The sequence below is a fragment of the Salvelinus namaycush genome, chromosome 40 (assembly GCF_016432855.1).
Source record: "Salvelinus namaycush isolate Seneca chromosome 40, SaNama_1.0, whole genome shotgun sequence".
In the NCBI taxonomy this organism is placed as follows: Eukaryota; Metazoa; Chordata; class Actinopteri; order Salmoniformes; family Salmonidae; genus Salvelinus; species Salvelinus namaycush.
The window spans coordinates 11,478,863-11,506,576 of record NC_052346.1 but is presented as its reverse complement, the minus strand read 5'-3'; the positions used below and the strand labels follow the sequence as shown (position 1 = coordinate 11,506,576).

The 27,714-nt window shown below is 45.6% G+C and overlaps 1 protein-coding gene across 1 annotated transcript in view; it reads left to right on the top strand.

Annotated features, from left to right (window-relative positions):
• The first annotated feature begins 8,844 nt into the window (after positions 1-8,844).
• The window catches only part of LOC120033214 (potassium voltage-gated channel subfamily H member 7-like), a 100,593-nt gene continuing 81,723 nt past the window's right edge, over positions 8,845-27,714 (top strand). The window contains exons 1-2 of the mRNA XM_038979497.1: positions 8,845-8,920; positions 9,612-9,842. Coding sequence (XP_038835425.1) covers positions 8,845-8,920; positions 9,612-9,842 — 307 coding nt within the window. The remainder of the gene's footprint in view (positions 8,921-9,611; positions 9,843-27,714) is intronic.

Below are 27,714 nucleotides of genomic sequence, written 5' to 3'. Positions count from 1 at the left end.
CAGGACAACCCGCATCCCTTGGTTCTTCTCAGGGGCTCCTCCATCTGGCTTCCCCAAATACACTTGCAAGTTCCACACATATGATGAAGCAGACCAGATCTTGATTCCATATTTTGCGGGTTTAGACGGTATGTACTGCCGCGGCCCCTAAATGGCATAAGCTGCTCATCAACAGTAACGTTGGGCCCAGGGTTGTAAAACAGGGGAAGGCGGTCCACCCACTTGTCCCACACTAACATGATTGCAGCTAGCTTGTCTCTCTGCCGCCGAGCTTGTCTGGTGTCTCGGTTATCGAAGCGGATAATCCTGGAAATAATGTGGAGGTTTTCTAGAGACATTGTTGAACGGAAAAGTTATCTCCCAGTTTCTGCATCCTACAGGGATTCTGTGGATTCCCCTTTGGATCTGAAAACACCTGCAAGGATAAGAACCCCAAAGTATGCATGTTTGGTCCGTCTCCTTCCATCTCTTCTCCAAAAACACGCCTTTCCTCCAAATGAGTGCAGTCCAGAATGATTTTCTGGTTGGTGTCTGGGATGAACAGTTCAAAAGAAGACTTTATGTTCTGCACATGAGTAACCGCCATCCGCGTCGGCCCTGGTTGCATCCTTATCACATTGACAGCCATGAGGGGTGGCTCATTCCTTGGGCAAGAAGACCATTCAATTTCACCATTTTTTGACATTCATATTTCTCCCCCTGCAGGCTGCTGATGAGCTGTTGCTGACAGGCTGGTCCTGGGGCCGGCTGCTGACGGGCTGGTCCTGTGGCTGGCTGCTGACGGGCTGGTCCTGGGGCTGGCTGAAGGTCAATCTCATCCTCTTCTTCTAACTCACTGTCAGACTCCGAATTGACAGAGACATGTCTTAATCTTCCAAAATGGAAGACGGTCCTTCCACACTAGCTTCTCCCTTTGCAAAACTTATTTCTAAAGCTCTCTGAGCAAAGATTATTTTTGCCATACTGATTGATTGTGGTAAGGAGCCACACATGCAAAGCTATTTATTTGTTGTGTCCCTCCCCCAATTCGGACCTGGCTGGGGTACAGTGTGGGAAAATACAGATTTTTTTTACAATGTATTAAAATAATATATTGTAATAACATTGTGCAGGTTCCCGCAAGACATTGTGTAGTTTCACACACTACAAAGGGTAAAGAGTGTGAGAAAAGCGGGAGACAGGCTGACAGGTAGGGAGACAGACAGGTTATTAGTGCTATGTTTGAAACAGCAGGCCCATGGAGGAAGAAGACAGAGTGAAAACACACAGCAAACCTTTTTGTTTCATTTTTACTTGTTTTCACCCACACACACACTTTTCCACACTTTTCAACCCTCAGGAGCAGTGGACCAGAACACCACATATGTAATATAAATGTGTAGGGGGTTGGACAGTGTGCACTCAATGAAAATGTATTATTTTACATGTTCTTCCCAGAAAATGAGACAAGGCCAATGAGTCTCAGCATGAAAAAATACTTAATTGTATAATTTTTCTTTTAGTAAACATTGAAAATGGGTCCCACAGACCAGAACACCACACAAGTGTTAAGAGCGTGAATTGGACCATTTTCCTGTCCTGCTAAGCAATCAAAATGTAACAAGTACTTTTGGGTGTCAGGGAAAATGTATGGAGTAGAAAGTACATTATTTTCTTTAGGAATGTAGTGAAGTAAAAGTAAACGTTTTCAAAAATATAAACAGTAAAGTACAGACACACCAAAAATTCGACTTAAGTTGTACTTTCAAGTATTTTTACCACTGGCAACTAATAACCTAACCACCGATCTAGCAACATTATGAACTAAACGTTCAAATCCTGTTATTTTGTTGTGACAATGCTGGTCAAATTAAGATCCTACAGGTCACGCCCTGACCTTAGAGATCCTTTTTATGTCTCTATTTGGTTTGTTCAGGGTGTGATTTGGGGTGGGTATTCTATGTTCTTTCATTCTATTATTTGTATTTCTATGTTTTGGCCGGGTAGGGTTCTCAATCAGGGACAGCTGTCTATCGTTGTCTCTGATTGAGAACCATACTTAGGTAGCCCTTTTTCCCACCTGTCTTTGTGGGAAGTTGACTTTGTTTATGGCACATAGCCTTTAGCTTCACGGTTTGTTTTGTAGTGTTTATTGTTTTGTCGGTGTTATTCACTTAAATAAAGGAATATGTACGCTCACCACGCTGCACCTTGGTCCACTTCATTCAACGGCCGTGCCTTTTCTTCTCATGATTAGTATGTTGTAAATATTGAACAATTATTGTGTAACATTGTGTAAAACAAGCCAGACTGTATAATGAAAAACTTGGAATTACAAAATACTATCCCTCCTCATCTCTTTTTAACCGCCCCCTCCTTTTTTACTTTCCATCGCCCTTTCTCTTGCTCCACCTAAATAGCGCACTGTGGGTATTTGGGAGAATGGAACATAGCCTCTATCTCTCCTTTTAACCCCCCCCCCCCTCCCTCCCTAACTCCCTCCCTCCCTCTCTCATTCGAACACATTCAGCCACTGCCCTCTCTCTCTGCATTTCACTCTTGAATGAGTCGAACGTGACTCCTGAGAGAAGGATTACACCAAGCTGTGTTTATTTTTAATAAATACTGTAACAGCTATCATGGACAAGAGTCAGGGGAAATGTCTCTCAGAATTGTTGCTAGCTACACGTCTTTTACTATTGCCCAGAGAAATCATTTTGTGGGTAATACCAGTAAGCACTATCTGCCGTCACACCTGCAGCCTACGGGTCTCTCACATCCAGATAAGATGGAGAGAAACTATTCCTCGGCTTATTGTCTTGCTGGTGATATAGGGTAGGTGACAGTAGAACACATTCCTATTGGTCCACTTCATGTATTGTCGTAGGGATCACTGCAGCTTTCATTACATGGCTATAACCTCTCGATGTGAACTATATTTCCCACGTCCATGTGTCTGAACAGATAGCAAAAATAATCAACAACATAGAGTATGCAGACTGCCATTTCATTGAAGTAGAATGCTAGAATTCAGACACCTTTTGTCTGTTTTTGCTGTTTCTTACGACGTTTTTGGCGTATGATAGTAGGGAGCTCAGATTTTATGGTGTTTCGTTCAGATTGTTGTTGGAAAGGAGAGTTTGTTCTTAGCCACACTCAAATTGTCACGTTCCTGACCTGTTTTCTGTTAGTTTTGTATGTGTTAGTTGGTCAGGACGTGAGTTTGGGTGGGCAGTCTATGTTTTCTGTTTCTATGTTGGTTTAAAGGGTGACCTAATATGGCTCTCAATTAGAGGCAGGTGGTTTTCATTTCCTCTGATTGAGAGTCATATTAAGGTAGGTGTTTTCACACTGTTTGTTTGTGGGTGGTTGTCTCCTGTGTTAGTGTCTGTCTATGTTGCACCATACGGGACTGTTTCGGTTTGTTTGTTCATTTTGTTCGTTCGGTTTTTATGTAGTCATTTCCCTGTTCGTGCGTTCTTCGTGTTACATGTAAGTTCTTACGTCCAGGTTTGTCTACATTCGTTTTGTTATTTTGTTAGTTAATTCATGTATAGTTCGTTTTTTGTCTTCGTTGTTTTGTCGTGTCTAAATAAATATCATGTCTAAGTATCACGCTGCGTCTTGGTTCAATCCATGCTCCTCCTCTTCGGATGAAGAGGAAGAGGAGAACCGTTACAGAACCACCCACCGAACCAGAACCAAGCAGCGTGAGTTCGAGCAGTGGAACACGCAACAGGAGAGGCTGAATTATTTGGAGAAATGGACATGGGAGGAAGACCTAGAAGGCAAAGGACCCTGGGCGCAGCCAGGAGAATATCGCCGCCCCAAAGAGGAGCTGGAGGCAGCTAAAGCTGAGAGGAGGCGATATGAGGAGGCAGCAAGGAAGCAAGGCTGGAGGCCGGAGAATCAAGCCAAAAACCGGCGTTATGAGGGGACGCGTCTAGCACGGAAGCCCGAAAAGCCCGTGAGTACTACCCAAAAATTTATTGGGGGGGGGCTAAGAGGTAGTGGGCCAAGGGCAGGTAGGAGACCTGCGCCCACTTCTCAGGCTAACCGTGGAGAGCGGGAGTACGGGCAGACACCGTGTTACGCAGTAGAGCGCACGGTGTCTCCTGTATGTGTGCATAGCCCGGTGCGGGTTATTCCACCTCCCCGCACTGGTAGGGCTAGATTGAGCGTTGAGCCGGATGTCATGAAGCCGGCCCTACATATCTGGCCACCAGTACGTCTCCTCGGGCCGGCTTACATGGCACCAGCCTTACGCATGGTGTCCCCGGTTCGCCTACATAGCCCGGTGCGGGTTATTCCACCTCCCCGCACTGGTCGGGCGACGGGGAGCATTCAACCAGGTAAGGTTGGGCAGGCTCAATGCTCAAGGGAGCCAGTACGCTTGCACGGTCCGGTATTTCCGGCGCTACCTCCCCGCCCCAGCCCAGTACCACCAGTGCCTACACCACGCACCAGGCTTCCAGTGCGTTTTCAGAGCCCTGTTCCTCCTCCACGCACTCTTCCTATGGTGCGTGTCTCCAGCCCAGTGCCTCCAGTTCCGGCACCACGCACTAAGCCTCCTGTGCGTCTCCAGAGCCCTGTACGCACTGTTCCTTCTCCCCGTACTCGTCCTGATGTGCGTGCACTCAGCCCGGTGCCACCAGTGCCGGTACCACGCACCAGGCCTATAGTGCGCTTCGAGAGGTCAGTGTGCCCTGTCCCTACTCCCCGCACTAGGCTTGAAGTGCGTGTCTCCAGTCCGGTGCCTCCAGTTCCGGCACCACGTACCAGGCCTACAGTGCGTCTCAGCCGGCCAGAGTCTGCCGTCTGCCCAACGGCGCCTGAACTGTCCGTCTGCCAAGCGCTGCATGAACTGCCCGTCTGTATTGAGCCTTCAAAGCCGCCCGTCTGCCATGAGCCTGCAAAGCCGCCCGTCTGCCATGAGCCTACAGAGCCTTCCGCCAGACAGGAGCCGCTAGAGCCTTCCGCCAGACAGGAGCCGCTAGAGCCTTCCGCCAGACAGGAGCAGCCAAAGCCTTCCGCCAGACAGGATCAGCCAGAGCCATCCGTCTCCGCAGCGCCATCTGAGCCATCCGTCTCCGCAGCGCCGTCTGAGCCATCCGTCTCCGCAGCGCCGTCTGAGCCATCCGTCTCCTCAGCGCCGTCTGAGCCATCCGTCTCCCCAGCGCCGTCTGAGCCATCCGTCTCCCCAGCGCTGTCTGAGCCATCCGTCTGTCCCGAGCCATTAGAGCCGCCCGTCTGTCCCGAGCCGTCAGAGCCGTTAGTCAGTCAGGAGCCGCTAGAGCCATTCATCAGTCAGGATCTGCCAGAGCCGCCAACCAGACAGGATCTGCCAGAGCCGCCAACCAGACAGGATCTGCCAGAGCCGCCAACCAGACAGGATCTGCCAGAGCCGCCAACCAGACAGGATCTGCCAGAGCCGCCAACCAGACAGGATCTGCCAGAGCCGCCAACCAGACAGGATCTGCCAGAGCCGTCAGCGAGCCATGAGCGTCCAGAGCCGTCAGCCAGCCATGAGCGTCCAGAGCCGTCAGCCAGCCATGAGCGTCCAGAGCCGTCAGCCAGCCATGAGCGTCCAGAGCCGTCAGCCAGCCATGAGCGTCCAGAGCCGTCAGCCAGCCATGAGCGTCCAGAGCCGTCAGCCAGCCATGAGCGTCCAGAGCCGTCAGCCAGCCATGAGCGTCCAGAGCCGTCAGCCAGCCATGAGCGTCCAGAGCCGTCAGCCAGTCATGAGCTGCCCCTCAGCCCAGAGCGGCCATTTATCCAGAACTGCCCCTCAGTCCAGAGCTGTCTCTCTGTCCGGAGCTGCCCTTCAGTCCGGAGTTGCCCCTCTATCCTGACCTACCTCTCTATCCTGACCTACCTCTCTGTCCTGTGCTATATCTCTGTCCTGAGCTACCTTATCCCGGTGCTGCCCCTTGTCCCGGTGCTGCCCCTTATATTAAGGTTACCATTAAAATTAAGTGGGTGTAAGATGAGGGTGGTCATTCTAAGGGGGAGACGTAAGCTGGGATTGACTATGGTGGGGTGGGGACCTCGCCCAGAGCCTGAGCCACCACCGTGGTCAGATGCCCACCCGGACCCTCCCCTAGACTTTGTGCTGGTGCGCCCGGAGTTCGCACCTTGAGGGGGGGGTTATGTCACGTTCCTGACCTGTTTTCTGTTAGTTTTGTATGTGTTAGTTGGTCAGGACGTGAGTTTGGGTGGGCAGTCTATGTTTTCTGTTTCTATGTTGGTTTAAAGGGTGACCTAATATGGCTCTCAATTAGAGGCAGGTGGTTTTCATTTCCTCTGATTGAGAGTCATATTAAGGTAGGTGTTTTCACACTGTTTGTTTGTGGGTGGTTGTCTCCTGTGTTAGTGTCTGTCTATGTTGCACCATACGGGACTGTTTCGGTTTGTTTGTTCATTTTGTTCGTTCGGTTTTTATGTAGTCATTTCCCTGTTCGTGCGTTCTTCGTGTTACATGTAAGTTCTTACGTCCAGGTTTGTCTACATTCGTTTTGTTATTTTGTTAGTTAATTCATGTATAGTTCGTTTTTTGTCTTCGTTGTTTTGTCGTGTCTAAATAAATATCATGTCTAAGTATCACGCTGCGTCTTGGTTCAATCCATGCTCCTCCTCTTCGGATGAAGAGGAAGAGGAGAACCGTTACACAAATATTGTTCTTTGTCTCCTGTTTCATCCATTTGAATAATCTGACTACATTAGATACAGTTCAGTGAATATAGTGACAGACTGCGCGGCGGTGCCAAAACAGCGCCAGTCCAATCAGTGAGTTGGGTGTGTGAAATAAGCACACTTCATAAAAGGCTGTCACACCAGCCCTTAATGTGATTCAGACTGTGGGGCAAGCATGCCCTTTTCAGCGATGTATGTGTGTGTGTGTGTGTGTGTGTGTGTGTGTGTGTGTGTGTGTGTGTGTGTGTGTGTGTGTGATGGTAATTTATGACTAAGTAGTTTGGATGTAGTGAACTACTTTTTCAAATGAACTTCAGATAAGTAAACGTAGGTTTGCAAAGCTACCCGTAATTTACCAAAGTTACCAGAATCCTCCTTAATATTGGTAATTAACAGGTAATCTATGGTAACTTTTGTAATTTATACTTTTACAAATAAATATTAAATGTACAGCAGGGATGCTATAATATGTTTTACAATAAGGAAGATTGTTCTGTAAAATATATTACAGCATCTCTTCTGTAAAGTAAAAGTACAGTATTAAGCTGGCAACTGGAACAAGTATAATGCTGGAGAAGTACAGTGAAATTCTCCCTGAAATCTAAATGTAAGAAATACAATACGTTTGTACATAAAATACATTTATTCAAATTGGTAACAACATTAAAACCAATTAGCAACATAAATGACAATAGAAGTAACAACAGTTAACACATATGGTTAGCTAAGAAAACATGCAGTTTTCCAAGTTGTCTATCAATAAAGATACTTATAAACAAGTCAAGGTGCAGTACCAACACAGCATGTGATACAAATATTCTTCCACTTCACCACTGCTAAGAAGATACTTACTAAAATATTCTGAGCTTCACGTGTCTCACCCGACAGGTTGGCATCTGAAACTGAAACTTTGAATCTACTGTAGCTATAAGATATTAATGTGAAGAAATACAGTATGTTAGAGTCATTTTTACAGGAGGCGTCAAATAACAGTTAATAACAATATTTTTCTGCATTTGACCCATAATGCAGGGCAATCTACAGCATTAACACTGTAAAACACATGTGCAGCATTTTACTGTGCATTCTACAGTGTTTTACTGTTGAAATGACAGACAAGTTGTACAGTGTAGAGAGACTAATGGGAATGACTGCTCTGTGTGGTCATCATTGAGGGACGCAAAGGTTCTAAATCCTGACTTTGTCTCTGCTTTGTGAACCTTAGTATCTTCCCCTGCAGCCTGGCTATTGTATTGTTTTCTCAGTGGACCAGATGGATGGTGAGGTTGTGCAGAGATTCTGAGACAGATGTTTTAAGAGGGAGTATGTGTGTGTGGGGGGGGGGGGAATAAAAATGAACTTGACATAGTAGTTCTAAAAGGAGTTTTGTTACAACAACTTCAGCACCATGGACAGGGAAACCACATCTACAACATTCTCCCTCTCTCTGTAACTTGATATAGTCGTTAGTGCTGTGGCCTGTTTCCATTGATTAATTTGTGGAACTGTATCTTTCTCTGTATCTGATAAACTACAATTCTAAAAAGTCTAAAATGCACGAAGTCATCTTATGCATTCTATGCATTGGCAGTTACAGGAATGCCACAGTCAACGGGAGACATAAACCCACGTATTTTCCATGGGTCAATGTAAAAAATAGACGATACACCTTTATTGCCCTGGCCTGGCGTCACGCATAGCTCCTTCTCAACGCATGGATATACGATTTCCTCCACAGCCTTGATTGAGCTGAGCGCGAGGTGCATGAGCTGAGCGCTGCCTGAGCGGGGTAACGTCACTGTCGGTGGGGCACCGCAGCATCAGTCCATTCTCCACAACAGCAGCAGTAGCAGCGAGCGCAACGCTTTAGAGTGGCGACAGGGTCCCTCACATGATCATTTTGAAATGTTGGAGAAACTACGCTGTGCAGCAACCTTTTACTCCAGAGTCAATGCGGGCGAAGTGCACTTTGAAGGCTTCAAAATGTGCTCTAGTCGGACCATATTTATGTTGAAATAAGGAAAAGGTCGGAAGAGCTAAGAAGGGGAGATTTCCTAAGAATGAGTGTAGACAAAGGGGAGGCATTCAGACTTTAGCGGTTGGAGCCACTAGAACTTGAGTCTCAGGAGAAAGGTGCGTTCCTACTTGGACAGAGGAATCTTTCTTATAATCATGCCTGTTCGGAGAGGTCATGTTGCGCCACAAAACACCTTTTTGGGGATAATTATAAAGAAATTTGAGGGACAAAGTGAGTATTGTCTTTGTGTTTTCACAATAATGTATCTTTAAATTCATAATATTCATTTTGTTGGGAAAATGTATTTGCCTTGCTTGCACACAAATTTTTTTATCTGAATATTGGATTTTCGATAACACATTTTTTTTTAACAATCAGTAAGAGTAGAACTAATATTGTTGTGCTTGTGATACTTTAGAAGTGGGAGAGTTGAGGTTAAAATCATTTAAATATGGGATATCACTGAGCATTATTTAAGGTACTTCGAAGTAGCAACAACTTATGTTTCGCCACAAGATTACATGGTAATAAGTAGTATCCAAACAACAGACATATAACCTTTTTCAAATACTCCCACATTTGAAATGGCTATAGTCAGGTGGTTATGTGCCAGTTATTAAATGTGGATCTCTCTGTTTTATAGTATGGCTATGGCATGAACATAAATCAAGTAGAATAGAGCACACATCTCCATTAACAAATACTGAAGCAATGCACCCTTAGTCATGATAAGACTGAAAGAGAAATGTTTAATTGATCATCTGTATATTTTGGAGTGATTTATAATACAGTGTACATTTTATACTGTATATAAAGCATCATGCAGAGTGGTATTATATCACATACCTCTGATGCTACCATGAATGTGTTAACCTACCCCTTCTTCCCCACTATGATCATACACTCTTCTACACCTTCACAGATAAGAAATTCATTATAGCCAATGCCCGGGTTCAGAACTGCGCCATCATCTACTGCAACGATGGCTTCTGTGAGATGACCGGCTTCTCACGGCCGGACGTGATGCAGAGGCCGTGCACCTGTGACTTCCTCCATGGAGAGTTCACCAACAGGCATGCCATCGCCCAGGTAGCCCAGGCTCTGATGGGGTCTGAGGAGCGCAAGGTGGAGATCACCTACCACCGCAAGGATGGTGAGTACGGACTACGGAGTCCTCCCCACTGGGCTTGTTGCTCATGCTTTTGCATTTATATGAGAAATTTGAAGCAAAATATGGGTCAGTGAATAGTGACAGAATAATGCAGGAGAGAGAGGAAATGGAATGGGCTTGGCTTGACAAGGGACTTTTCTGGGTGTCTGAAGTAAACACTTCAGTAGGTAATTTGTGTTGAACAAAAACACTTACAGTGTATGTATGACATCTCATTTAGTGCCGCTCAGATAGGGGGGTTTCTGTCTAGAGCTTTTGAAGTAGAAAAACACAGTATCTGTTTGTGAAGACAATTGCATCTCCATTCACTGTATACAACATTTAAAATTGCACAAACCTAGAAACAAAAAATAAATTGGTCAATTCCATTACCTCTTGGCTAAATACATAAAAAGGTGACATATAATTGAATGAGTCGTGTAGTTTAAGCCGCTTCTGAATTTTCCGTGGAGATTATGAGTTGGCATGACAGCTGCTATTGTTTTGATGGGTCACATGCTTAGCGAGTGGCAGAGTGAAAGTTTAAATCGCCTCTCCCATATCCAATAACCAGAGTCACCCAGGGTGCATGCTGTGCCCTCTAACGATGATATTCCTTCCTATCCAGATGACTAAGCTTGTAGCGGTTGCGTAATGGTCAAGGTGTATGTAATCACTGGCCTGGCTGACATTTCCACCTACAAGGGCTGAACAGTTTTATAATAGCTGGTTGAAGCGGGGTTAAAGTTGGTGACTGGTCATGAAACATGGGTTGCTGTGTGCTGACGCGACATTTCCACCTTGTTAAATAAATCCTGGGGAGAACCCTGCATGTGGATAGGGGGATGTGTACAGGTAGGGTGGAGGACAGTACTGGAGAGATGACGGAGGTATGAAGGTGAAGAAAGAGAGGACGACATGGGAGAATGTTTGAGGGAACTAGGGGCTTGTACTATTACTAAGCCAGGCCATAGTCTGAGGGTCTGATAAAGTGATCTAGCTAGATACAGGTGTGGATGAATACATGGGGTGTGAAGTGGCCCTGGCAATAAACACATCATTACCACGAACTCATATCAGTGCTCCAATGCCTTTCGAATGGACCGTCTCTGCAGTGTGTTTTTCCAACATAGGAGAGGCCTCACAGGCTTCGATCACTTAATGAGAATACCTTCATGTTGCATTGATCTTAAAACCTGCCGTGTTGGGAGAATAAATCAATAGTGTCTGTCCTGCTATCTTTCGCTGGTCAGGCCGGCCCCTAGAGATGGGATGAAGGGATGAAAAGAAAGATTGGAGGGGTAGAGAGAGAGGGGTCCTCATTATCGTTGCTGGAACTGTAAGGCTCTAATTACCTCCGTGTCTAAACTTCCCGAATCTGTAAATTGCATTCCAAATGGATCCCTTTTCCCTATATAGTGCGCTACTTTTGACCAGGACCCATAGGGCTGTGCTCAAGAGTAGTACACAAGTATGGAATATGGTGCTATTTGGGACTCAGACCATGAGCCATCTTTCTAGGGAGGGTCACAAACCTCTCATAACACAGACAGGATTTTCCACCTCCTTATAACAATTGATTTGATCATAAGCGTTACATTATAATATACTCATATTGTGGGTTAAGTATTGGTAAAACGACATGACATTGGTATGCACATCAAGGACGTAGGCATGGGTGGGCCTGGGTGGACACAGGCCCACCCACTGGGGAGCCAGGCCCTGCCAGGCCCCCCCAATCAGACTGAGCATAAAGTCCCTGAGGAACATCAGGAAATTACGACCTTTCCAAAAAAGGTTCTAGGTACACTTGATTGAATTTTTCAAAAGGGGATGTATGATCATGACCACCTAATCATCCCCGGCTTCCAATTAGCTCATTCATCCCTCCTAATCTCCCCTTTAGATATTCTCCAGGTCGTTGCTGTAAATGAGAATGGGTTCTCAGTCAATTTACCTGGTCAAATAAGGGTCAAATAAATAAATACATTTCAGAAATCATTTCTCTCTGATATTGGGTTGCCGAGGGAGATGTGATTGTGGCGTGGGTGATTGGTCATTTAGTTGGGTGCCCCGATGGACCAGTTGGAGCCTGCAGGCCAATCTCCACCAATTTACAGTAATCCCCTGGCCCTTAGAACCAGTCTCTGTCCTTTACAGCCTGTGAAGTATTTTCTTGCCTCAGCAGAGTTTTGTCAGGCAGATTAATCTATTATGAGTTGACACCTTGTCCTTTTGGTGAACCTTTGGTGTTCCTTTTATAGCTTGGTTCTATTAAAAAGTTACAGCACAAAGTCCTCCTCCAACCATTTCCTGTGCTCACATCAGACATTAGGTATTGCGTTGTCCTTTAGTAAGTGAGGTGTGCCTCTCGCTCGGAACGGCTGTGCATTCAAGGATCAAAAAGTTGGCTGCTTGCCTCGCGTCATACAGTATAGAGGTGCCGAGTGTGATGCAGCGTTTTAGTGATCTTAACACCATCTGTATTATACTACCAACCTTGACTTCTTTAAAATGTACCATCCAAAGTAGCACATTTCAGTTGTGTCCTTCAGTTCCCAGCTGTCTCTCTGTTTGTCCTGAATACTACAACAACAAACACACTTAAGGCCATCCCGGGCCTTGTTCTCTTGGAGATGGAACAAGACAATCTTGTTGTAATCACTATACATAATGTAGTGCGTGCGTGTGTGTGTGTCGGTGGCGACGTCATTCATTCCGATTCGGGCCCTTTTTTAAATTGAATCGAGAGGAAACCAGAGCTTGATGCCTCTGTGCTGCGATGGGATCCATTTGCAATCTTCACATCCATCCGTGTTTCACTGATGAACGCTCGCTGTAGAGTTCTCTTCTGTTTTCTTTCCATGTCTCTCACTCTGCTGAAGTAGTGTAATGACAGTCTGTCACACAACAACATCCTGTTTTTACAAATGCTTAGTCTCAACCTATCCTACTACATGCAGACTATTCTATTCAATTGAATGAAGTCGTCGCTCTCTCTCTGTGTGTGTGCGTGCGTGCGTGCGTGCGTGCGTGCGTGCGTGCGTGCGTGCGTGCGTGCGTGCGTGCGTGCGTGCGTGCGTGCGTGCGTGCGTGCGTGCGTGCGTGTGTGTGTGTGGTGTGTGTGGAGGCTCCACTATAATACATATTTTCTCAATTTGAATTTGAATTTCTCAACGTATTCACATATTCAAATGGAATAATCACACAGCCTTAACCTCTATTACGCAGAGCAGACTGTGGGGATTGGGTGAGTAGAGAAACCCATACATGCTGTGTGGCCAATCACCATCTCTCATGCATAAACATCATGGTCTGCATCCCAAATTCCTCCTTATTCCTCATTTAGTGCACTACTTTTGACGAGGGCCCATAGGGTTTATTGGGCCCATATTTTTATTGTGTGCTGGGCAGCTCACGAGGGTGACACACACGAGAGTAAGTCAACATTCCATCTAGACCAGAGGGTCAGACAGGCCCAAACACAAAGACATTAGGTAAACACAGAGAGAGAGAGGACCGCCGAGTTGGTGACTAGAATTTCAGTGTTTTGCATACCTGATTCAACACAAACTCTCACTTTTACTCTCTCTCTCTCTCGCTTTCTCTGCTCTATTTCTCTCTCCATGCTCTCTCTTTCTGCTCTCTGCTCTCTCTCTCTCTCTGCTTGCTCTCTCCCCCATCTCTCTCGCTCACTCTCTCTCTCTATCTCTCTCTCTCTCTGTTGCGCTGTCTGTCTAGATCTGTAGGTGCCACAATAATGACTCGTTCCACTCAGTGGCATTTTAAAAATGAAACATCACATTGACTACCCCATGAAACATAGTATTTCTGCCATTAGTCTCATCCTTCACACTTGAGAAATATAACTCTGTCCCTCTATCCCTGTGTGTGTGTGTGTGTGTGTGTGTGTGTGTGTGTGTGTGTGTGTGTGTGTGTGTGTGTGTGTGTGTGTGTGTGTGTGTGTGTCTGTGTCTGTGTCTGTGTCTGTGTCTGTGTGTGTGTGTGTGTGTGTGTGTGTGTGTGTGTGTGTGTGCGTTTTTACGTCCAATCTGTTTAGTTATTGTCTTTGTTCAGTTTTGTTTGGTACTTATAATATCAGTGAGACAATAATTTGCATTCATTGGCTACATTAAAGTCCCTATCATTCACTCTGGGTTTCCGCCATAGGCACTGAACACATCTAAATAGCATGAAGCGAAGCTCTCTGTCACCATTGGAATGACAAAGTACCAACCTGCAGTAGTATGCACATTTCCTAGAAGATAAAAGGGCTATAACACCCACCCCGACCTATCCCATCTGGAATTATGAGTGGTGATACGAGCGATGATATCTGCATAAAGCCATCTATTGAATTGAATGACTTTCAAGAGCAGAGAGTGGAATGTCATTTTTATGTGGATTTGCTGTGCAAACAAGATCATCTCTCTGCAGTATGGCCTGTAGTCAAATCTGCTATATCAGGTTCCACAGTCTCACTGAATCAGGAGAGAAGACTGAGGTAATGTCATCAACAGTGCATATGCTACTGAAGCAAAAGAGTTTGAAAGACGGGAGGAAGAAAGAGGGGCAGAGAAGGAGAAAGGGAGGGAGGAGATGGTGAGAGATGGAGAAAGGAAAGAGGGAGGGAGGGATGAAAATAGAGAGGGATAGTGGGAGAGAGAGATACAGTGAGTGGGAGGGAGGAGAATTCAGGTGCTGCTTAATATTGAATGGATATTTCCATCACGGGGACACCCTCTTGATTTTAGTCCAAGCTCCTCTGAGCAGCCTGTCTCAATTATAGATGAGCCTGGCACCAGCTATCTGTCTGTCTCTCTCTCTCCCCCTCTCTTTTCCCATTCTTTCTCTCGCTCTCTCTGTCTCTCTCTCTCTCCCTCTCTTTTCCCCATCTCTCTCTCTCTCTCTCTCTCTCTCTCTCTCTCTCTCTCTCTCTCTCTCTCTCTCTCTCTCTCTCTCTCTCTCTCTCTCTCTCTTCTCTCTCTTCTCTCTCTCTCTCTCTCTCTCTCTCTCTCTCTCTCTCTCTCTCTCTCTCTCTCTCTCTCTCCCTCTCCCTCTCCCTGCCCCCCCTGTCATGCTGAAACAGGAAAGGGCCTTTCCCCAAACTGTTTCCACAAAGTTGGAAGCACAGAATCGTCTAGAATGTAATTGTATGCTGTAGCGTTAAGATTTCCCTTCACTGGAACTAAGGGGCCTAACCCGAACCATGAAAAAGAGCCCCATACCATTATTCATCCTCCACCTAACTTTACAGTTGACATATATGCATTCGGGCAGGTTGAGTTCTCCTGGCATCCACCAAACCCAGATTTGTCTGTCGGACTGCCAGATGGTGAAGCGTGAGAACTCGTTTCCACTGCTCCAGAGTCCAATGCTGACGAGCTTTACACTACTCCAGCCGATGCTTGGCATTGCGCATGGTGAAGCTCCCGACGAACAGTTATTGTGCTGACGTTGCTTCCAGAGACAGTTTAGAACTAGGTAGTGAGTGTTGCAACCGAGGACAGATGATTTTTACGCGCTGTGCAATTCAGCACTCAGCAGTCCTGTTCTGTGAGATTGTGTGGCCTACCACTTTGCTGCTGAGCCGTTGTTGCTCCTAGACGTTTCCACTTCACAATAGCAGCACTTACAGTATTCGAGGCAGCTCCAGCAGAGCAGAAATTTGACAAACTGACTTTTTGGAAATGTGGCATCCCATGATGGTGCCACGTTGAAAGTCAGGAGTTCTTCAGTAAGGCCATTCTACTGCCAATGTTTGTCTATGGAGATGACATGGCTGTGTGCTCGATTAAATACACCTGTCAGCAACGGGTGTGGCTGAAATAGCCAAATCCACTAATTTGAAGGGGTGTCCACATAATTTTGTATATATAGCGTACAATATGACAGGGATGAATAGCTGTGTTGTTGTGGATAGGTTTTCCTTGTGCACCCGTTCGATTTGCACTACCGTCAAAGTTTATGACGTCCTAGCCTGTTGGTAGGTGTGTCGGAGAGCAGGCGGCTTGCATGTTGAAGCAATAAGCAAACTCTTGCATTGGTTGGTTATGTATGACAATACATTGTGTGAAACAGGACAAATATAAGCACTTCCTACATTGGGTGTACAATGTAGGCCTACTGTAGAAGGAAACAGTAAAATAATTTATTTCAGGCTACTTCATTTGGTGCAAATTTTCCGCTGTGTCTTTGCATGACCATTTGGAAATCAGTTTCATTTCACAATGAATTCCTCTCTTGCCTATTGTGCCCCTCCCCCTCCTCATGTACCCCTAAACCAGAGATTGTTTTAGTCACAGAGTTACCGCATAGTGTTGTCATAGCAACAGATGGAGGATGGAACCAGCCAACATATATTCTCTTGTCCTCTTCTCTAATCTATCATGGCATGTCTCTACCAGCACCTGAAGCACTGGAGCTCACTGTAGCCATGACGATTGTCAATTCCATTCTCATGAGATGGGCAGATTGCTGAGTCGTGCTGTTCGTGCTGTTCAAGGGATTATGGGACGTTCAATGATACGTTTTGTCAAAAGAAATTGAGAATTCTGTTCTTAATTCTGTTAATTGTCATTAGTGCCCTAGTTGTGATACTGGATATGCCTAAGACTTAGCCATAGGGTAGCCTACATAGGGCCATGCCCGTGTAAGACACCATATACAGATGTAGGATCTTAATTTGGACCTGTTTGCTACAGCAGGAAAATAATCCAGCACTAACACTGAAATGTGAATTATTATGTGGATTCTAATTAATGGACATTTTTGTAGGAGTTGATAAAAAAATTGTTTTCAAAGTGGAAATGACAAACTTTAAGAAGTCTTTTTTTAACCAGAAATACACTAGAAGAGAGTTATCCTGCAACAGGGTGATCAAATTAAGATCTAACATCTGTAGACACTCCTATATTTTATCTCCACAAATGTCACCCGCGGGGAACCATGGGTATCCGACCTGATGCAGAACTCTACCCTAGGGGATGCCATGCCTGGCTGAGTATGGATGGATGTAGGGCAGGGTGTTCAGGCTTTTAAACATCTGAATCAATGAATGAGATCCTTGTTGATTTGTTGTATTTTTGAAACAGGTGTGTTACTTCTGAACAGGAACAAAATCTATGTATTGCTTTGACTGACTGACTGATTGACTGACTGATTGACTGACTTGATGGCATTACAACAGCCTCCAAGCAGCAAACAAAGTAGCCAGCCAGGCAGGCGGTATTCTTCCCCCTTCTCTCTCCTCCTCTCTCTTCCCTCCATCCCCCCTCTTCTCTCTCCTCCTCTCTCTTCCCTCCATCTCCCCTCTTCTCTCTCCTCCTCTCTCTTCCCTCCATCCCCCCTATTTTCTCTCCTCATATTTTCCCTCCATCCTCTCCCCATATGGCTACAGTCCTAGAGGCTAGCTTATCCAGATCCTAGCAGTGCACCAGATCCCTGCAAAACAACACCCTGCCCAGCAAGCTACCGTCAAAGGAGATCAGCCAAACGACATATTGGCAGGGATAAGAAAAATATTTTGTAGGTTATACACTCTCCATTTCGATATATATTCTACATATGGAAATCAATATTTCCAAATGAGCTTAGATATCTCCTCTTAGGGTTGTCAGTGAAATGAATATAGGCGTAGGTGTACAGTTGTGGCCAAAAGTTTTAAGAATGACACAAATATTAATTTCCACAAAGTTTGCTGCTTCAGTGTCTTTAGATATTTTTGTCAGATGTTACTATGGAATACTGAAGTATAATTACAAGCCTTTCATAAGTGTCAAAGGCTTTTATTGACAATTACATGAAGTTGATGCAAAGAGCCAATATTTGTAGTGTTGACCCTTCTTTTTCAAGACCTTTGCAATCAAATAAAATAAAATAAAATTTGATTTGTCACATACACATGGTTAGCAGATGTTAATGCGAGTGTAGCGAAATGCTTGTGCTTCTAGTTTCGACAATGCAGTAATAACCAACGAGTAATCTAACCTAACAATTCCACAACTACTACCTTATACACACACTTATACACAAGTGTAAAGGGATAAAGAATATGTACATAAAGATATATGAATGAGTGATGGTACAGAACGGCATAGGCAAGATGCAGTAGATGGTATCGAGTACAGTCTATACATATGAGATGAGTAATGTAGGGTATATATACATAAAGTGGCATAGTTTAAAGTGGCTAGTGATACATGTATTACATAAAGATGGCAAGATGCAGTAGATGATATAGAGTACAGTATATACATATACATTATATTAAGTGGCATTGTTTAAAGTGGCTAGTGATACATTTTTGATCAATTTCCATCAATTTCCATTATTAAAGTGAGCTGGAGTTGACTCAGTATGTTGGCAGCAGCCACTCAATGTTAGTGGTGGCTGTTTAACAGTCTGATGGCCTTGAGAAAGAAGCTGTTTTTCAGTCTCTCTGTCCTTTTTTTGATGCACCTGTACTGACCTCGCCTTCTGGATGATAGCGGGGTGAACAGGCAGTGGCTCGGGTGGTTGTTGTCCTTGATGATCTTTATGGCCTTCCTGTGACATCGGGCGGTGTAGGTGTCCTGGAGGGCAGGTAGTTTGCCCCCAGTGATGCTTTGTGCAGACCTCACTACCCTCTGGAGAGCCTTACGGTTGTGGGCGGAGCAGTTGCCATACCAGGCGGTGATACAGCCCGACAGGATGCTCTTCATTGTGCATCTGTAGATGTTTGTGAGTGCTTTTGGTGACAAGCCGAATTTCTTCAGCCTCCTGAGGTTGAAGAGGCGCTGCTGCGCCTTCTTCACAACGCTGTCTTTGTGGGTGGACCAATTCAGTTTGTCCGTGATGTGTATGCCGAAGAACTTAAAACTTACTACCCTCTCCACTACTGTCCCGTCGATGTGGATAGGGGGGTGCTCCCTCTGCTGTTTCCGGAAGTCCACAACACAATCATCTCCTTTGTTTTGTTGACCTTGAGTGTGAGGTTATTTTCCTGACACCACACTCCGAAGGCCCTCACCTCCTCCCTGTAGGCCGTCTCGTCGTTGTTGGTAATCAAGCCTACCACTGTAGTGTCGTCCTCAAACTTGATGATTGAGTTGGAGGCGTGCATGGCCACGCAGTCGTGGGTGAACAGGGAGTACATGAGAGGGCTCAGAACGCACCCTTGTGGGGCCCCAGTGTTGAGGATCAGCGGGGTGGAGATGTTGTTACCTACCCTCACCACCTGGGGGCGGCCCGTCAGGAAGTCCAGTACCCAGTTGCACAGGGCGGGGTTGAGACCCAGGGTCTCGAGCTTGATGACGAGTTTGCAGGGTACTATGGTGTTAAATGCTGAGCTGTAGTCGATGAACAGCATTCTCACATAGGTATTCCTCTTGTCCAGATGGGTTAGGGCAGTGTGGTTGCGATTGCGTCGTCTGTGGACCTATTGGGGCGGTAAGCAAATTGGAGTGGGTCTAGGGTGTCAGGTAGGGTGGAGGTGATATGGTCCTTGACTAGTCTCTCAAAGCACTTCATGATGACGGAAGTGAGTGCTACGGGGCGGTAGTCGTTTAGCTCAGTTACCTTAGCTTTCTTGGGAACAGGAACAATGGTGGCCCTCTTGAAGCATGTGGGAACAGCAGACTGGGATAAGGATTGATTGAATATGTCCGTAAACACGCCAGCCAGCTGGTCTGCGCATGCTCTGAGGACGAGGCTGGGGATGCCGTCTGGGCCTGCAGCCTTGCGAGGGTTAACACGTTTAAATGTTTTACTCACGTCGGCTGCAGTGAAGGAGAGTCCGCAGGTTTTGGTAGCGGGCCGTGTCAGTGGCACTGTATTGTCCTCAAAGCGAGCAAAGAAGTTATTTAGTCTGTCTGGGAGCAAGACATCCTGGTCCGCGACGGGGCTGGTTATCTTTTTGTAATCCGTGATTGACTGTAGACCCTGCCACATACCTCTTGTGTCTGAGCCGTTGAATTGCAACTCTACTTTGTCTCTATACTGACGCTTAGCTTGTTTGATTGCCTTGCGGAGGGAATAGCTACACTGTTTGTATTCGGTCATGTTTCCGGTCACCTTGCCCGGTTAAAAGCAGTGGTTCGCGCTTTCAGTTTTGCGCGAATGCTGCCATCAATCCACGGTTTCTGGTTTGGGAATGTTTTAAAAGTTGCTGTGGATACAACATCGCCGATGCACTTTCTAATGAACTCGCTCACCGAATCAGCGTATTCGTCAATGTTGTTGTTGGACGCAATGCGGAACATATCCCAATCCACTTGATCGAAGCAGTCTTGAAGCGTGGAATCAGATTGGTCGGACCAGCGTTGAACAGACCTGAGCGCGGGAGCTTCTTGTTTTAGTTTCTGTCTGTAGGCTGGAAGCAACAAAATTGATTCGTGGTCAGCTTTTCCGAAAGGAGGGCGGGGGAGGGCCTTATATGCGTCGCGGAAGTTAGAATAACAATGATCCAGGGTTTTACCAGCCCTGGTTGCGCAATCGATATGCTGATAGAATTTAGGGAGTCTTGTTTTCAGATTAGCCTTGATAAAATCCCCAGCTACAATGAATGCAGCCTCAGGATATATGGTTTCCAGTTTCCATAGAGTCAAAAGAAGTTCGTTCAGGGCCATCAATGTGTCTGCTTGGGGGGGAATATATACGGCTGTGATTATAATCGAAGAGAATTCCCTTGGTAGATAATGCGGTCGACATTTGATTGTGAGGAATTCTAAGTCAGGTGAACAGAAGGACTTGAGTTCCTGTATGTTGTTATGATCACACCACGTCTCGTTAATCATAAGGCATACCCCCCCGCCCCTCTTCTTACCAGAAAGATGCTTGTTTCTGTCGGCGCGATGCGTGAAGAAACCAGCTGGCTGCAACGACTCCGATAGCGTCTCTCGAGTGAGCCATGTTTCCGTGAAGCAAAGAACGTTACAGTCTCTGATGTCCCTCTGGAAGGCAACCCTTGCTCGGATTTCATCAACCTTGTTGTCAAGAGACTGGACATTGGCGAGTAGGGAGTGGTGCGCGATGTGCCCGTCTCCGGAGCCTGACCAGAAGAACGCTTCGTTTGCCCCTTTTACGGCGACGTTGATTAGGTTCGCCTGCTGGGATCAGATCCATTGTCCTGGGTGGAAGGCAAAACACAGGATCCGCTTCGGGAAAGTCATTTTCCTGGTCGTAATGATGGTGAGTTGACGTTGCTCTTATATTCAGTAGTTCCTCCCGACTGTATGTAATGAAACCTAAGATTACCTGGGGTACCAATGTAAGAAATAACATGTAAAAAAACAAAATACTGCATAGTTTCCTAGGAACGCGAAGCGAGGCGGCCATTTCTGTCGGCGCTGGATGCTGGCATGCTGTCAATTAACTTCTGGGCGACATCCTGACTGATGGCAGCCCATTCTTGCATAATCAATGCTTGGAGTTTGTCAGAATTTGCGGGGTTTTGTTTGTCCACCCGCCTCTTGAAGATTGACCACAAGTTCTCAATGGGATTAAGGTCTGGGGAGTTTCCTGGCCATGGACTCAACATATTGATGTTTTGTTCCCCGAGCCACTTAATTATCACTTTTGCCTTATGGCAAGGTGCTCCATCATGCTGGAAAAGGCATTGTTCGTCACCAAACTGTTCCTGGATGGTTGGGAGAAGTTGCTCTCGGAGGATGTGTTAGTACCATTCTTTATTCATGGCTGTGTTCTTAGGCAAAATTGTGAGTGAGCCCACTCCTTTGGCTGAGAAGCAACCCCACACATGAATGGTCTCAGGATGCTTTACTGTTGGCATGACACAGGACCGATGGTAGCACTCACCTTGTCTTCTCCGGACAAGCTTTTTTCCGGATGCCCCAAACAATCGGAAAGGGGAGTCATCAGAGTTCAATACCTGTACCTTTTGCAGAATATCAGTCTGTCCCTGATGTTTGCTGCCCTTCTTGACACCAGCCAATCCTCCAAAAGTCTTTGCCTCACTGTGCGTGCAGATGCACTCACACCTGCCTGCTGCCATTCCTGAGCAAGCTCTGTACTGGTCGTGCTCCGATCCCACAGCTGAATCAACTTTAGGAGACGGTCCTGGCACTTGCTGGACCTTCTTGGGCGCCCTGAAGCCTTTTTCACAACATTTGAACAACTCTCCTTGAAGTTCTTGATGATCCGATAAATGGTTGATTTAGGTGCAATCTTACTGGCAGCAATATCCTTGCCAGTGAAGTCCTTTTTGTGCAAAGCAATGATGACGGCACGTGTTTCCTTGCAGGTAACCATGGTTGACAGAGGAAGAACAATGATTCCAAGGACCACCCTCCTTTTGAAGCTTCCAGTCTGTTATTCGAACTCAATCAGCGTGACAGAGTGATCTCCAGCCTAGTCCTCGTCAACACTCACACATGTGTTAACGAGAGAATCACTGACATGATGTCAGCTGGTCCTTTTGTGGCAGGGCTGAAAAGCAGTGGAAATGTTTTTTTTTTGGATTCAGTTAATCTGCATGGCAAAGAGGGACGTTGCAATGAATTGCAATTCATCTGATCACTCTTCATAACATTCTGGAGTATATGCAAATTGCCATCATACAAACTGAGGCAGCAGACTTTGAAAATGTATATTTGTGTCATTCTCAAAACTTTTGGCCACGACTGTACACTTTAAACGATAGGCCTAAAGCAAATGAAGCGTATGTCATTCATTTTTCACATGTAAATAGCACTTTTCAGTTGTGCTTAAAGAATGCCATTCCATGAGTGCAGCATTTATTTTTAAACTCTTATCAATGAGCCAAGTCAGTCCTCCATGACAACGAAATCATAAACCGAGTTAGGCTGGCTAATGAGTCCTTAGTTTTGGGGTTATGCTCAGGTAAGAAAATGTGGCTAATCTATACTGCCATATTTCCAAGTCCTATTCTTGAAGATCAAGTGGTATAACATTTAATGGAATGAGCGGAATTCTGACTTTGGTTTTTAATGTAAAGATATCATTTAATCGTATTATTATATGTAGTAGAAAGCGATGGGTTAGAAGAAGCCTTCATAACCAACCCATAAAGTAAAATGTAACATCCATACATGTCCAGCTATGTAAACTTTAACATAGATTTATCCAGCAATTGATGCCGTTCAATTGGTAACATACATTTGTGTCTTCTTCTCATGCCTCTTAAGGGGAAAGCAATCTAAAAGTAACTGAATGTAATCAGATTATGTTACTGAGTTTGGGGAGTCCAAAAGTTATGTTACAGATTACAATTTTGGACAGGTAACTAGTAACTGTAACGGATTACATTTAGAAAGTATCCTACCCAACTCTGGGCTTGCCTCACAGGAAGTCACCAGTCCATTACTAATGCTAAATGCCAAGCTGGCATCCACACTTTAGCCCAGCCCAAGGACGGCCTTTGACGGAGATCAAATCAGCCAACCCTCCAATGCCATAAGAGAACGCCCCGGGCACCCCGACCTATTTCATCCCTTCATCATTTCTGCCATTCTTCTCCATTAGAGTTGACGCCCACATTTGCATTGGCAAAACGCTGACATTTACTGCTTGCTATTTCTCCTCATTTCTGTCCATTTGAACCTGCGTCAAGCGTTACTCTCCAAAGGAAGGCTATGAGCTGTATGATAACTGTGTTTCAGTGCTCGACACTCAAAACGTGGACTAAAGACATGGATAAGTACGGGTATTTGGACACGGCCATAGACTTTCCTTACTTGAAAGTTTGGACTCGGTCAAACGGTGAAGAAGTGACATTGAATGAAAAAGATACTGTATTGTGTATGTGTTAGGTACAAATAGCTAGAAGCCAACACATTTCCAGCAGGTGTCCTCTACATTTCAACATCTGTAAAATACTGAAATGAGCATGTCGTATGTTGAAGCCTACTCAAGTGTAAATCAGCCTCTTTGGAAAAACGATGGTAGCTTATGCTTTATGCAGCGCCTATGTAGCGCCAGCATGTGACTAGTCTGATTTTGTCTGGAGTGTGATGATGTATACACTGAGTATACCAGACATTGGGAACACCTTCCTAATATTGAGTTGCTGGCCCATGTTGACTCCAATGCTTCCCACAGTTGTGTCAAGCTGGCTGGATGTCCTTTGGGTGGTGGACCATTCTTGATACACACAGGGAACTGTTGAGTGTGAAAAACCCAGCAGAGTGCAGTTCTTGACACAAACCGGTGTGCCTGCCACCTATTACGATACCCCGTTCAAAGGCACTTAAATATTTTGTCTTGCTCATTCACCTTCGGGAATGGCACACGTACACAATCCATGTCTCAATTGTCTCAAGGCTTAAAAATCCTTCTTTAACCTGTCTCCTCCCCTTCATCTACACTGATTGAAGTGGATTTAACAAGTGACATCAATAAGGGATCATGGCTTTCACCTGGATTCACCTGGTCAGTCTATGTCATCTTCTTAATGTTTTTTGTATACTCGGTGTATTTCTTGCTCCATTCAGAGCTCGGCTCTTTCTAGAACCCACTGAGTCTTCAATCACTCTCCATGGTTTTCTAGACAAGTCGGCCATTTGCGTTTGCAGGGACACTGTATGGTGCTGAATGCATCCAACAGATTAACAAAACAAAAGTAGCATCACCTCATCAATCCATTGAGGACATAGACAGGGTCGTATTTACCAGGCACCAAACTAAAGAAAAATGGACGGAAACAGGGAGCAACTACCTGAACCGGTCCAATAACAAACGCTTGTTTTTTAGTTGCGAAGCGTTTTGCTACGTTGTGCATTAGCGAATACAAACCAGAGCAAGGACACAGAGCTGCATGGGAGGGGCCCGCCTAATGGAGTTAGGACATAGGGGAAACCCTGGGCTAGAGTAACGCATTCCCTTCCATCCAGGATCAGTTGCTCTCCTCTCTTTGTGTTTTTAAATGTCCCCTGGAGGGAGGATTACATTTCTGGAGCCTCCATGGGCTGCTTGAGTGTCTCTCTCTCTCTCTCTCTGAAGGTGGGCGGAAAGCGTCTAGTCGACCATTAAGGAAGCTTTGACAATTGAAGAGAAAGGAGGAACATGCACATCCAACATGCGGGTGCTGGAGTAGGAAATGATACACAGATCAAAAAGGACCAAGCAGCATGTGGATTCTCCTTCCTCCTTTCCTTGTCAATTGCCTTAAAAACATCTAATCGCGACGACAACTTGGAATTGAAGTGCGGTACTGTACAGTGCACAGGTTAACTAGAAGAGGGACTGCGACTTTCACTCCGGAGGTGAAATAATCTCGTCCCGAGCAGCTCCTGAAACAGCTCTCTCCCTCTCCCCTGCACTGGCAGCTGTCAGGAATTAGCTTCTACTGTGGTTTCTGCCCTCAGGCCAATACGGTACCAACCATCAGTTAGCTCCACCATTGCTGCACGCCTCAGCTCTCATCAGTGTCACTTCCCTACCTCCCGCTACTCTAACTTCCCACCACCATCCCTGTCCTCTGAGAGTGCAATCTAAAATGACTCCCACTGCAGGGACGTTCACAGTATATACCTATCTATGGAACCATCTGTCAAGAACTATCCATACGCAATTATCTCCTAGGTGGGTTGTTGTACTGTAGTGTAGTTGGTAGAAGCTGTGGAACTGGCAGAGATGGAGGGGGAGAGGGAGTGGGGGGGGGGGGGGGGGGGGGCAGAGAGAGAGACTGACAGACAGACAGACAGAGAGATAGAGAGAGAGAGACAGAGAGAGAAGATGACTTGACAGGGTTGATGATTCTCTATTAAAGGGACCAGGGACTGACTGCCTGTGTGCTTCAGCTGCTGCGATGGAGCCTCTTGATGAACACCATTGTTTTAATTATTGATAGTGGAAATAGAATCTAATGACATTTTCCAGCATCTTGAAACGGAAATTTCCCCAAATGCTATATTTAATTATGAGCAGTAAGCACACATAGGACACTTTGTTGTGTATTCACACGCACACACACACACACACACACACACACACACACACACACACACACACACACACACACACACACACACACACACACACACACACACAACCTTTCAACTCAGAATGATGGAACACACTCCCAAACCCCCTGTTGTTCATCAAATGGATTTCAAGGCTTCAGTCACTACAGTAGCAGTTGAAAATGTTTCTGACTCATTTACACTAGACGTCGAAAACTTGACTGGGATAGGAGAAATAACATAAATTATTAGGAATCGTCCTTTTCCTGAACTTTTCTCAACGTGGCGAATGCTGCAGTTGGACAAACATCGAAATGTATCTTGAATTTGTGAGATCATTGTTGCTTTTCAATTAACTACCGTCAATGTAATTTGAATAAAAACACATTGTCTTTTCTCTCTTCCTGTCATTTACATCTGCTGTGGCATGTATAGCCATAACATTTGGCCATCACTAGCTAGACATTGTTAATGTTGTAAATTACTATTGTAGCTGGAAACAGCTGATTTCAGCCCCCTCCTCTGACTAAGTAGAGAGAGATTGTAGGGGGAGGAAGAACGTTAAATCGTTCAAATGCTAAATCATTACTTGAATCCAAAAAATATCTTCATGTTATTTTTTAACTAAACAAGATAGACGGAATTGTACTATAGTAAGTTTCCAATACTGCGGTTGTATGTTACTGTATACAGAAATACCCACTAGGTACAATACTGTAAAGACCAGCGCCCATTTTCACAAGATTGAACAGACAGAGAGGACCTGATCGTAGATCAGCACTCCTACTCTGAGACACTTCATGAATACAGGCCCTGATCTTCCTCAGTGATGTATTGTATTTACAGGTGTGTTCTCCCATTACATAGCACCATGGAAATCAGCTTCATCATGGCCTATTACATTTAGTTGGACAGGGAACATCCGCCTAATTAGTGCCACTGGTAGGCTGTGTGTGTGTGTGTGTGTGTGTGTGTGTGTGTGTGTGTGTGTGTGTGTGTGTGTGTGTGTGTGTGTGTGTGTGCGTGCGTGCGTGCGTGCGTGCGTGCGTGCGTGCGTGCGTGCGTGCGTGCGTGCGTGCGTGCGTGCGTGCGTGGGCGTGCGTGCGTGCGTGGGCGTGCGTGTGTGTCAGATCTGCTGTTGAGACTGAATATGCAGGCGGACAAGCAGAAATTAGCATCAGCACCTGCGGTGATCTTTTGATCAGTCTGTTTATAATACATCAGGTGTCTTCCTGAAGACTGGGTGGATATCTTATTTCTCACATCACAGAGAGAGAGAGAGAGAGAGGGAGGGATAGAGAGATAGATGAAGATAGGGCTGGGAAAGGAAGAGGGTGTCACGTTTTCCTTTGTCTTGTATTTATTTTAGTTGGTCAGGGCGTGAGTTGGGTGGGTTTGTCTATGGTTGATTTTCTATGTTGGGATTTTTGTGTTCGGCCTGGTATGATTCTCAATCAGAGGCAGCTGTCAATCGTTGTCCCTGATTGAGAATCATACTTAGGCAGCCTGGGTTTCACGTGTGTTTTGTGGGTGTTTGTTTCCGTGTTTGTGTTTTTCACCACACGGTACTGTATCTGTTTTCTGCACTTCGTTTATTTGTTTTGTATTTTCAGTGTTCAGTTTTTCCGTTATAATAAATCATTCATCATGAACACTAACCACTCCGCGTATTGGTCCGATCCTTCTCGCCTCTCCTCGTCCGAGGAGGAGGAATATGACGATAGCCGTTACAGAGGGACTGAGACAGACAGACAGACAGACAGACAGACAGACAGACAGACAGACAGACAGACAGACAGACAGACAGACAGACAGACAGACAGACAGACAGACAGACAGACAGACAGACAGACAGACAGACAGACAGACAGACAGACAGACAGACAGACAGACAGACATGTGGATAGAGTGTGCTTGTATTTTGCATGCATTTGTACCCCGTGCTTGATATGGGA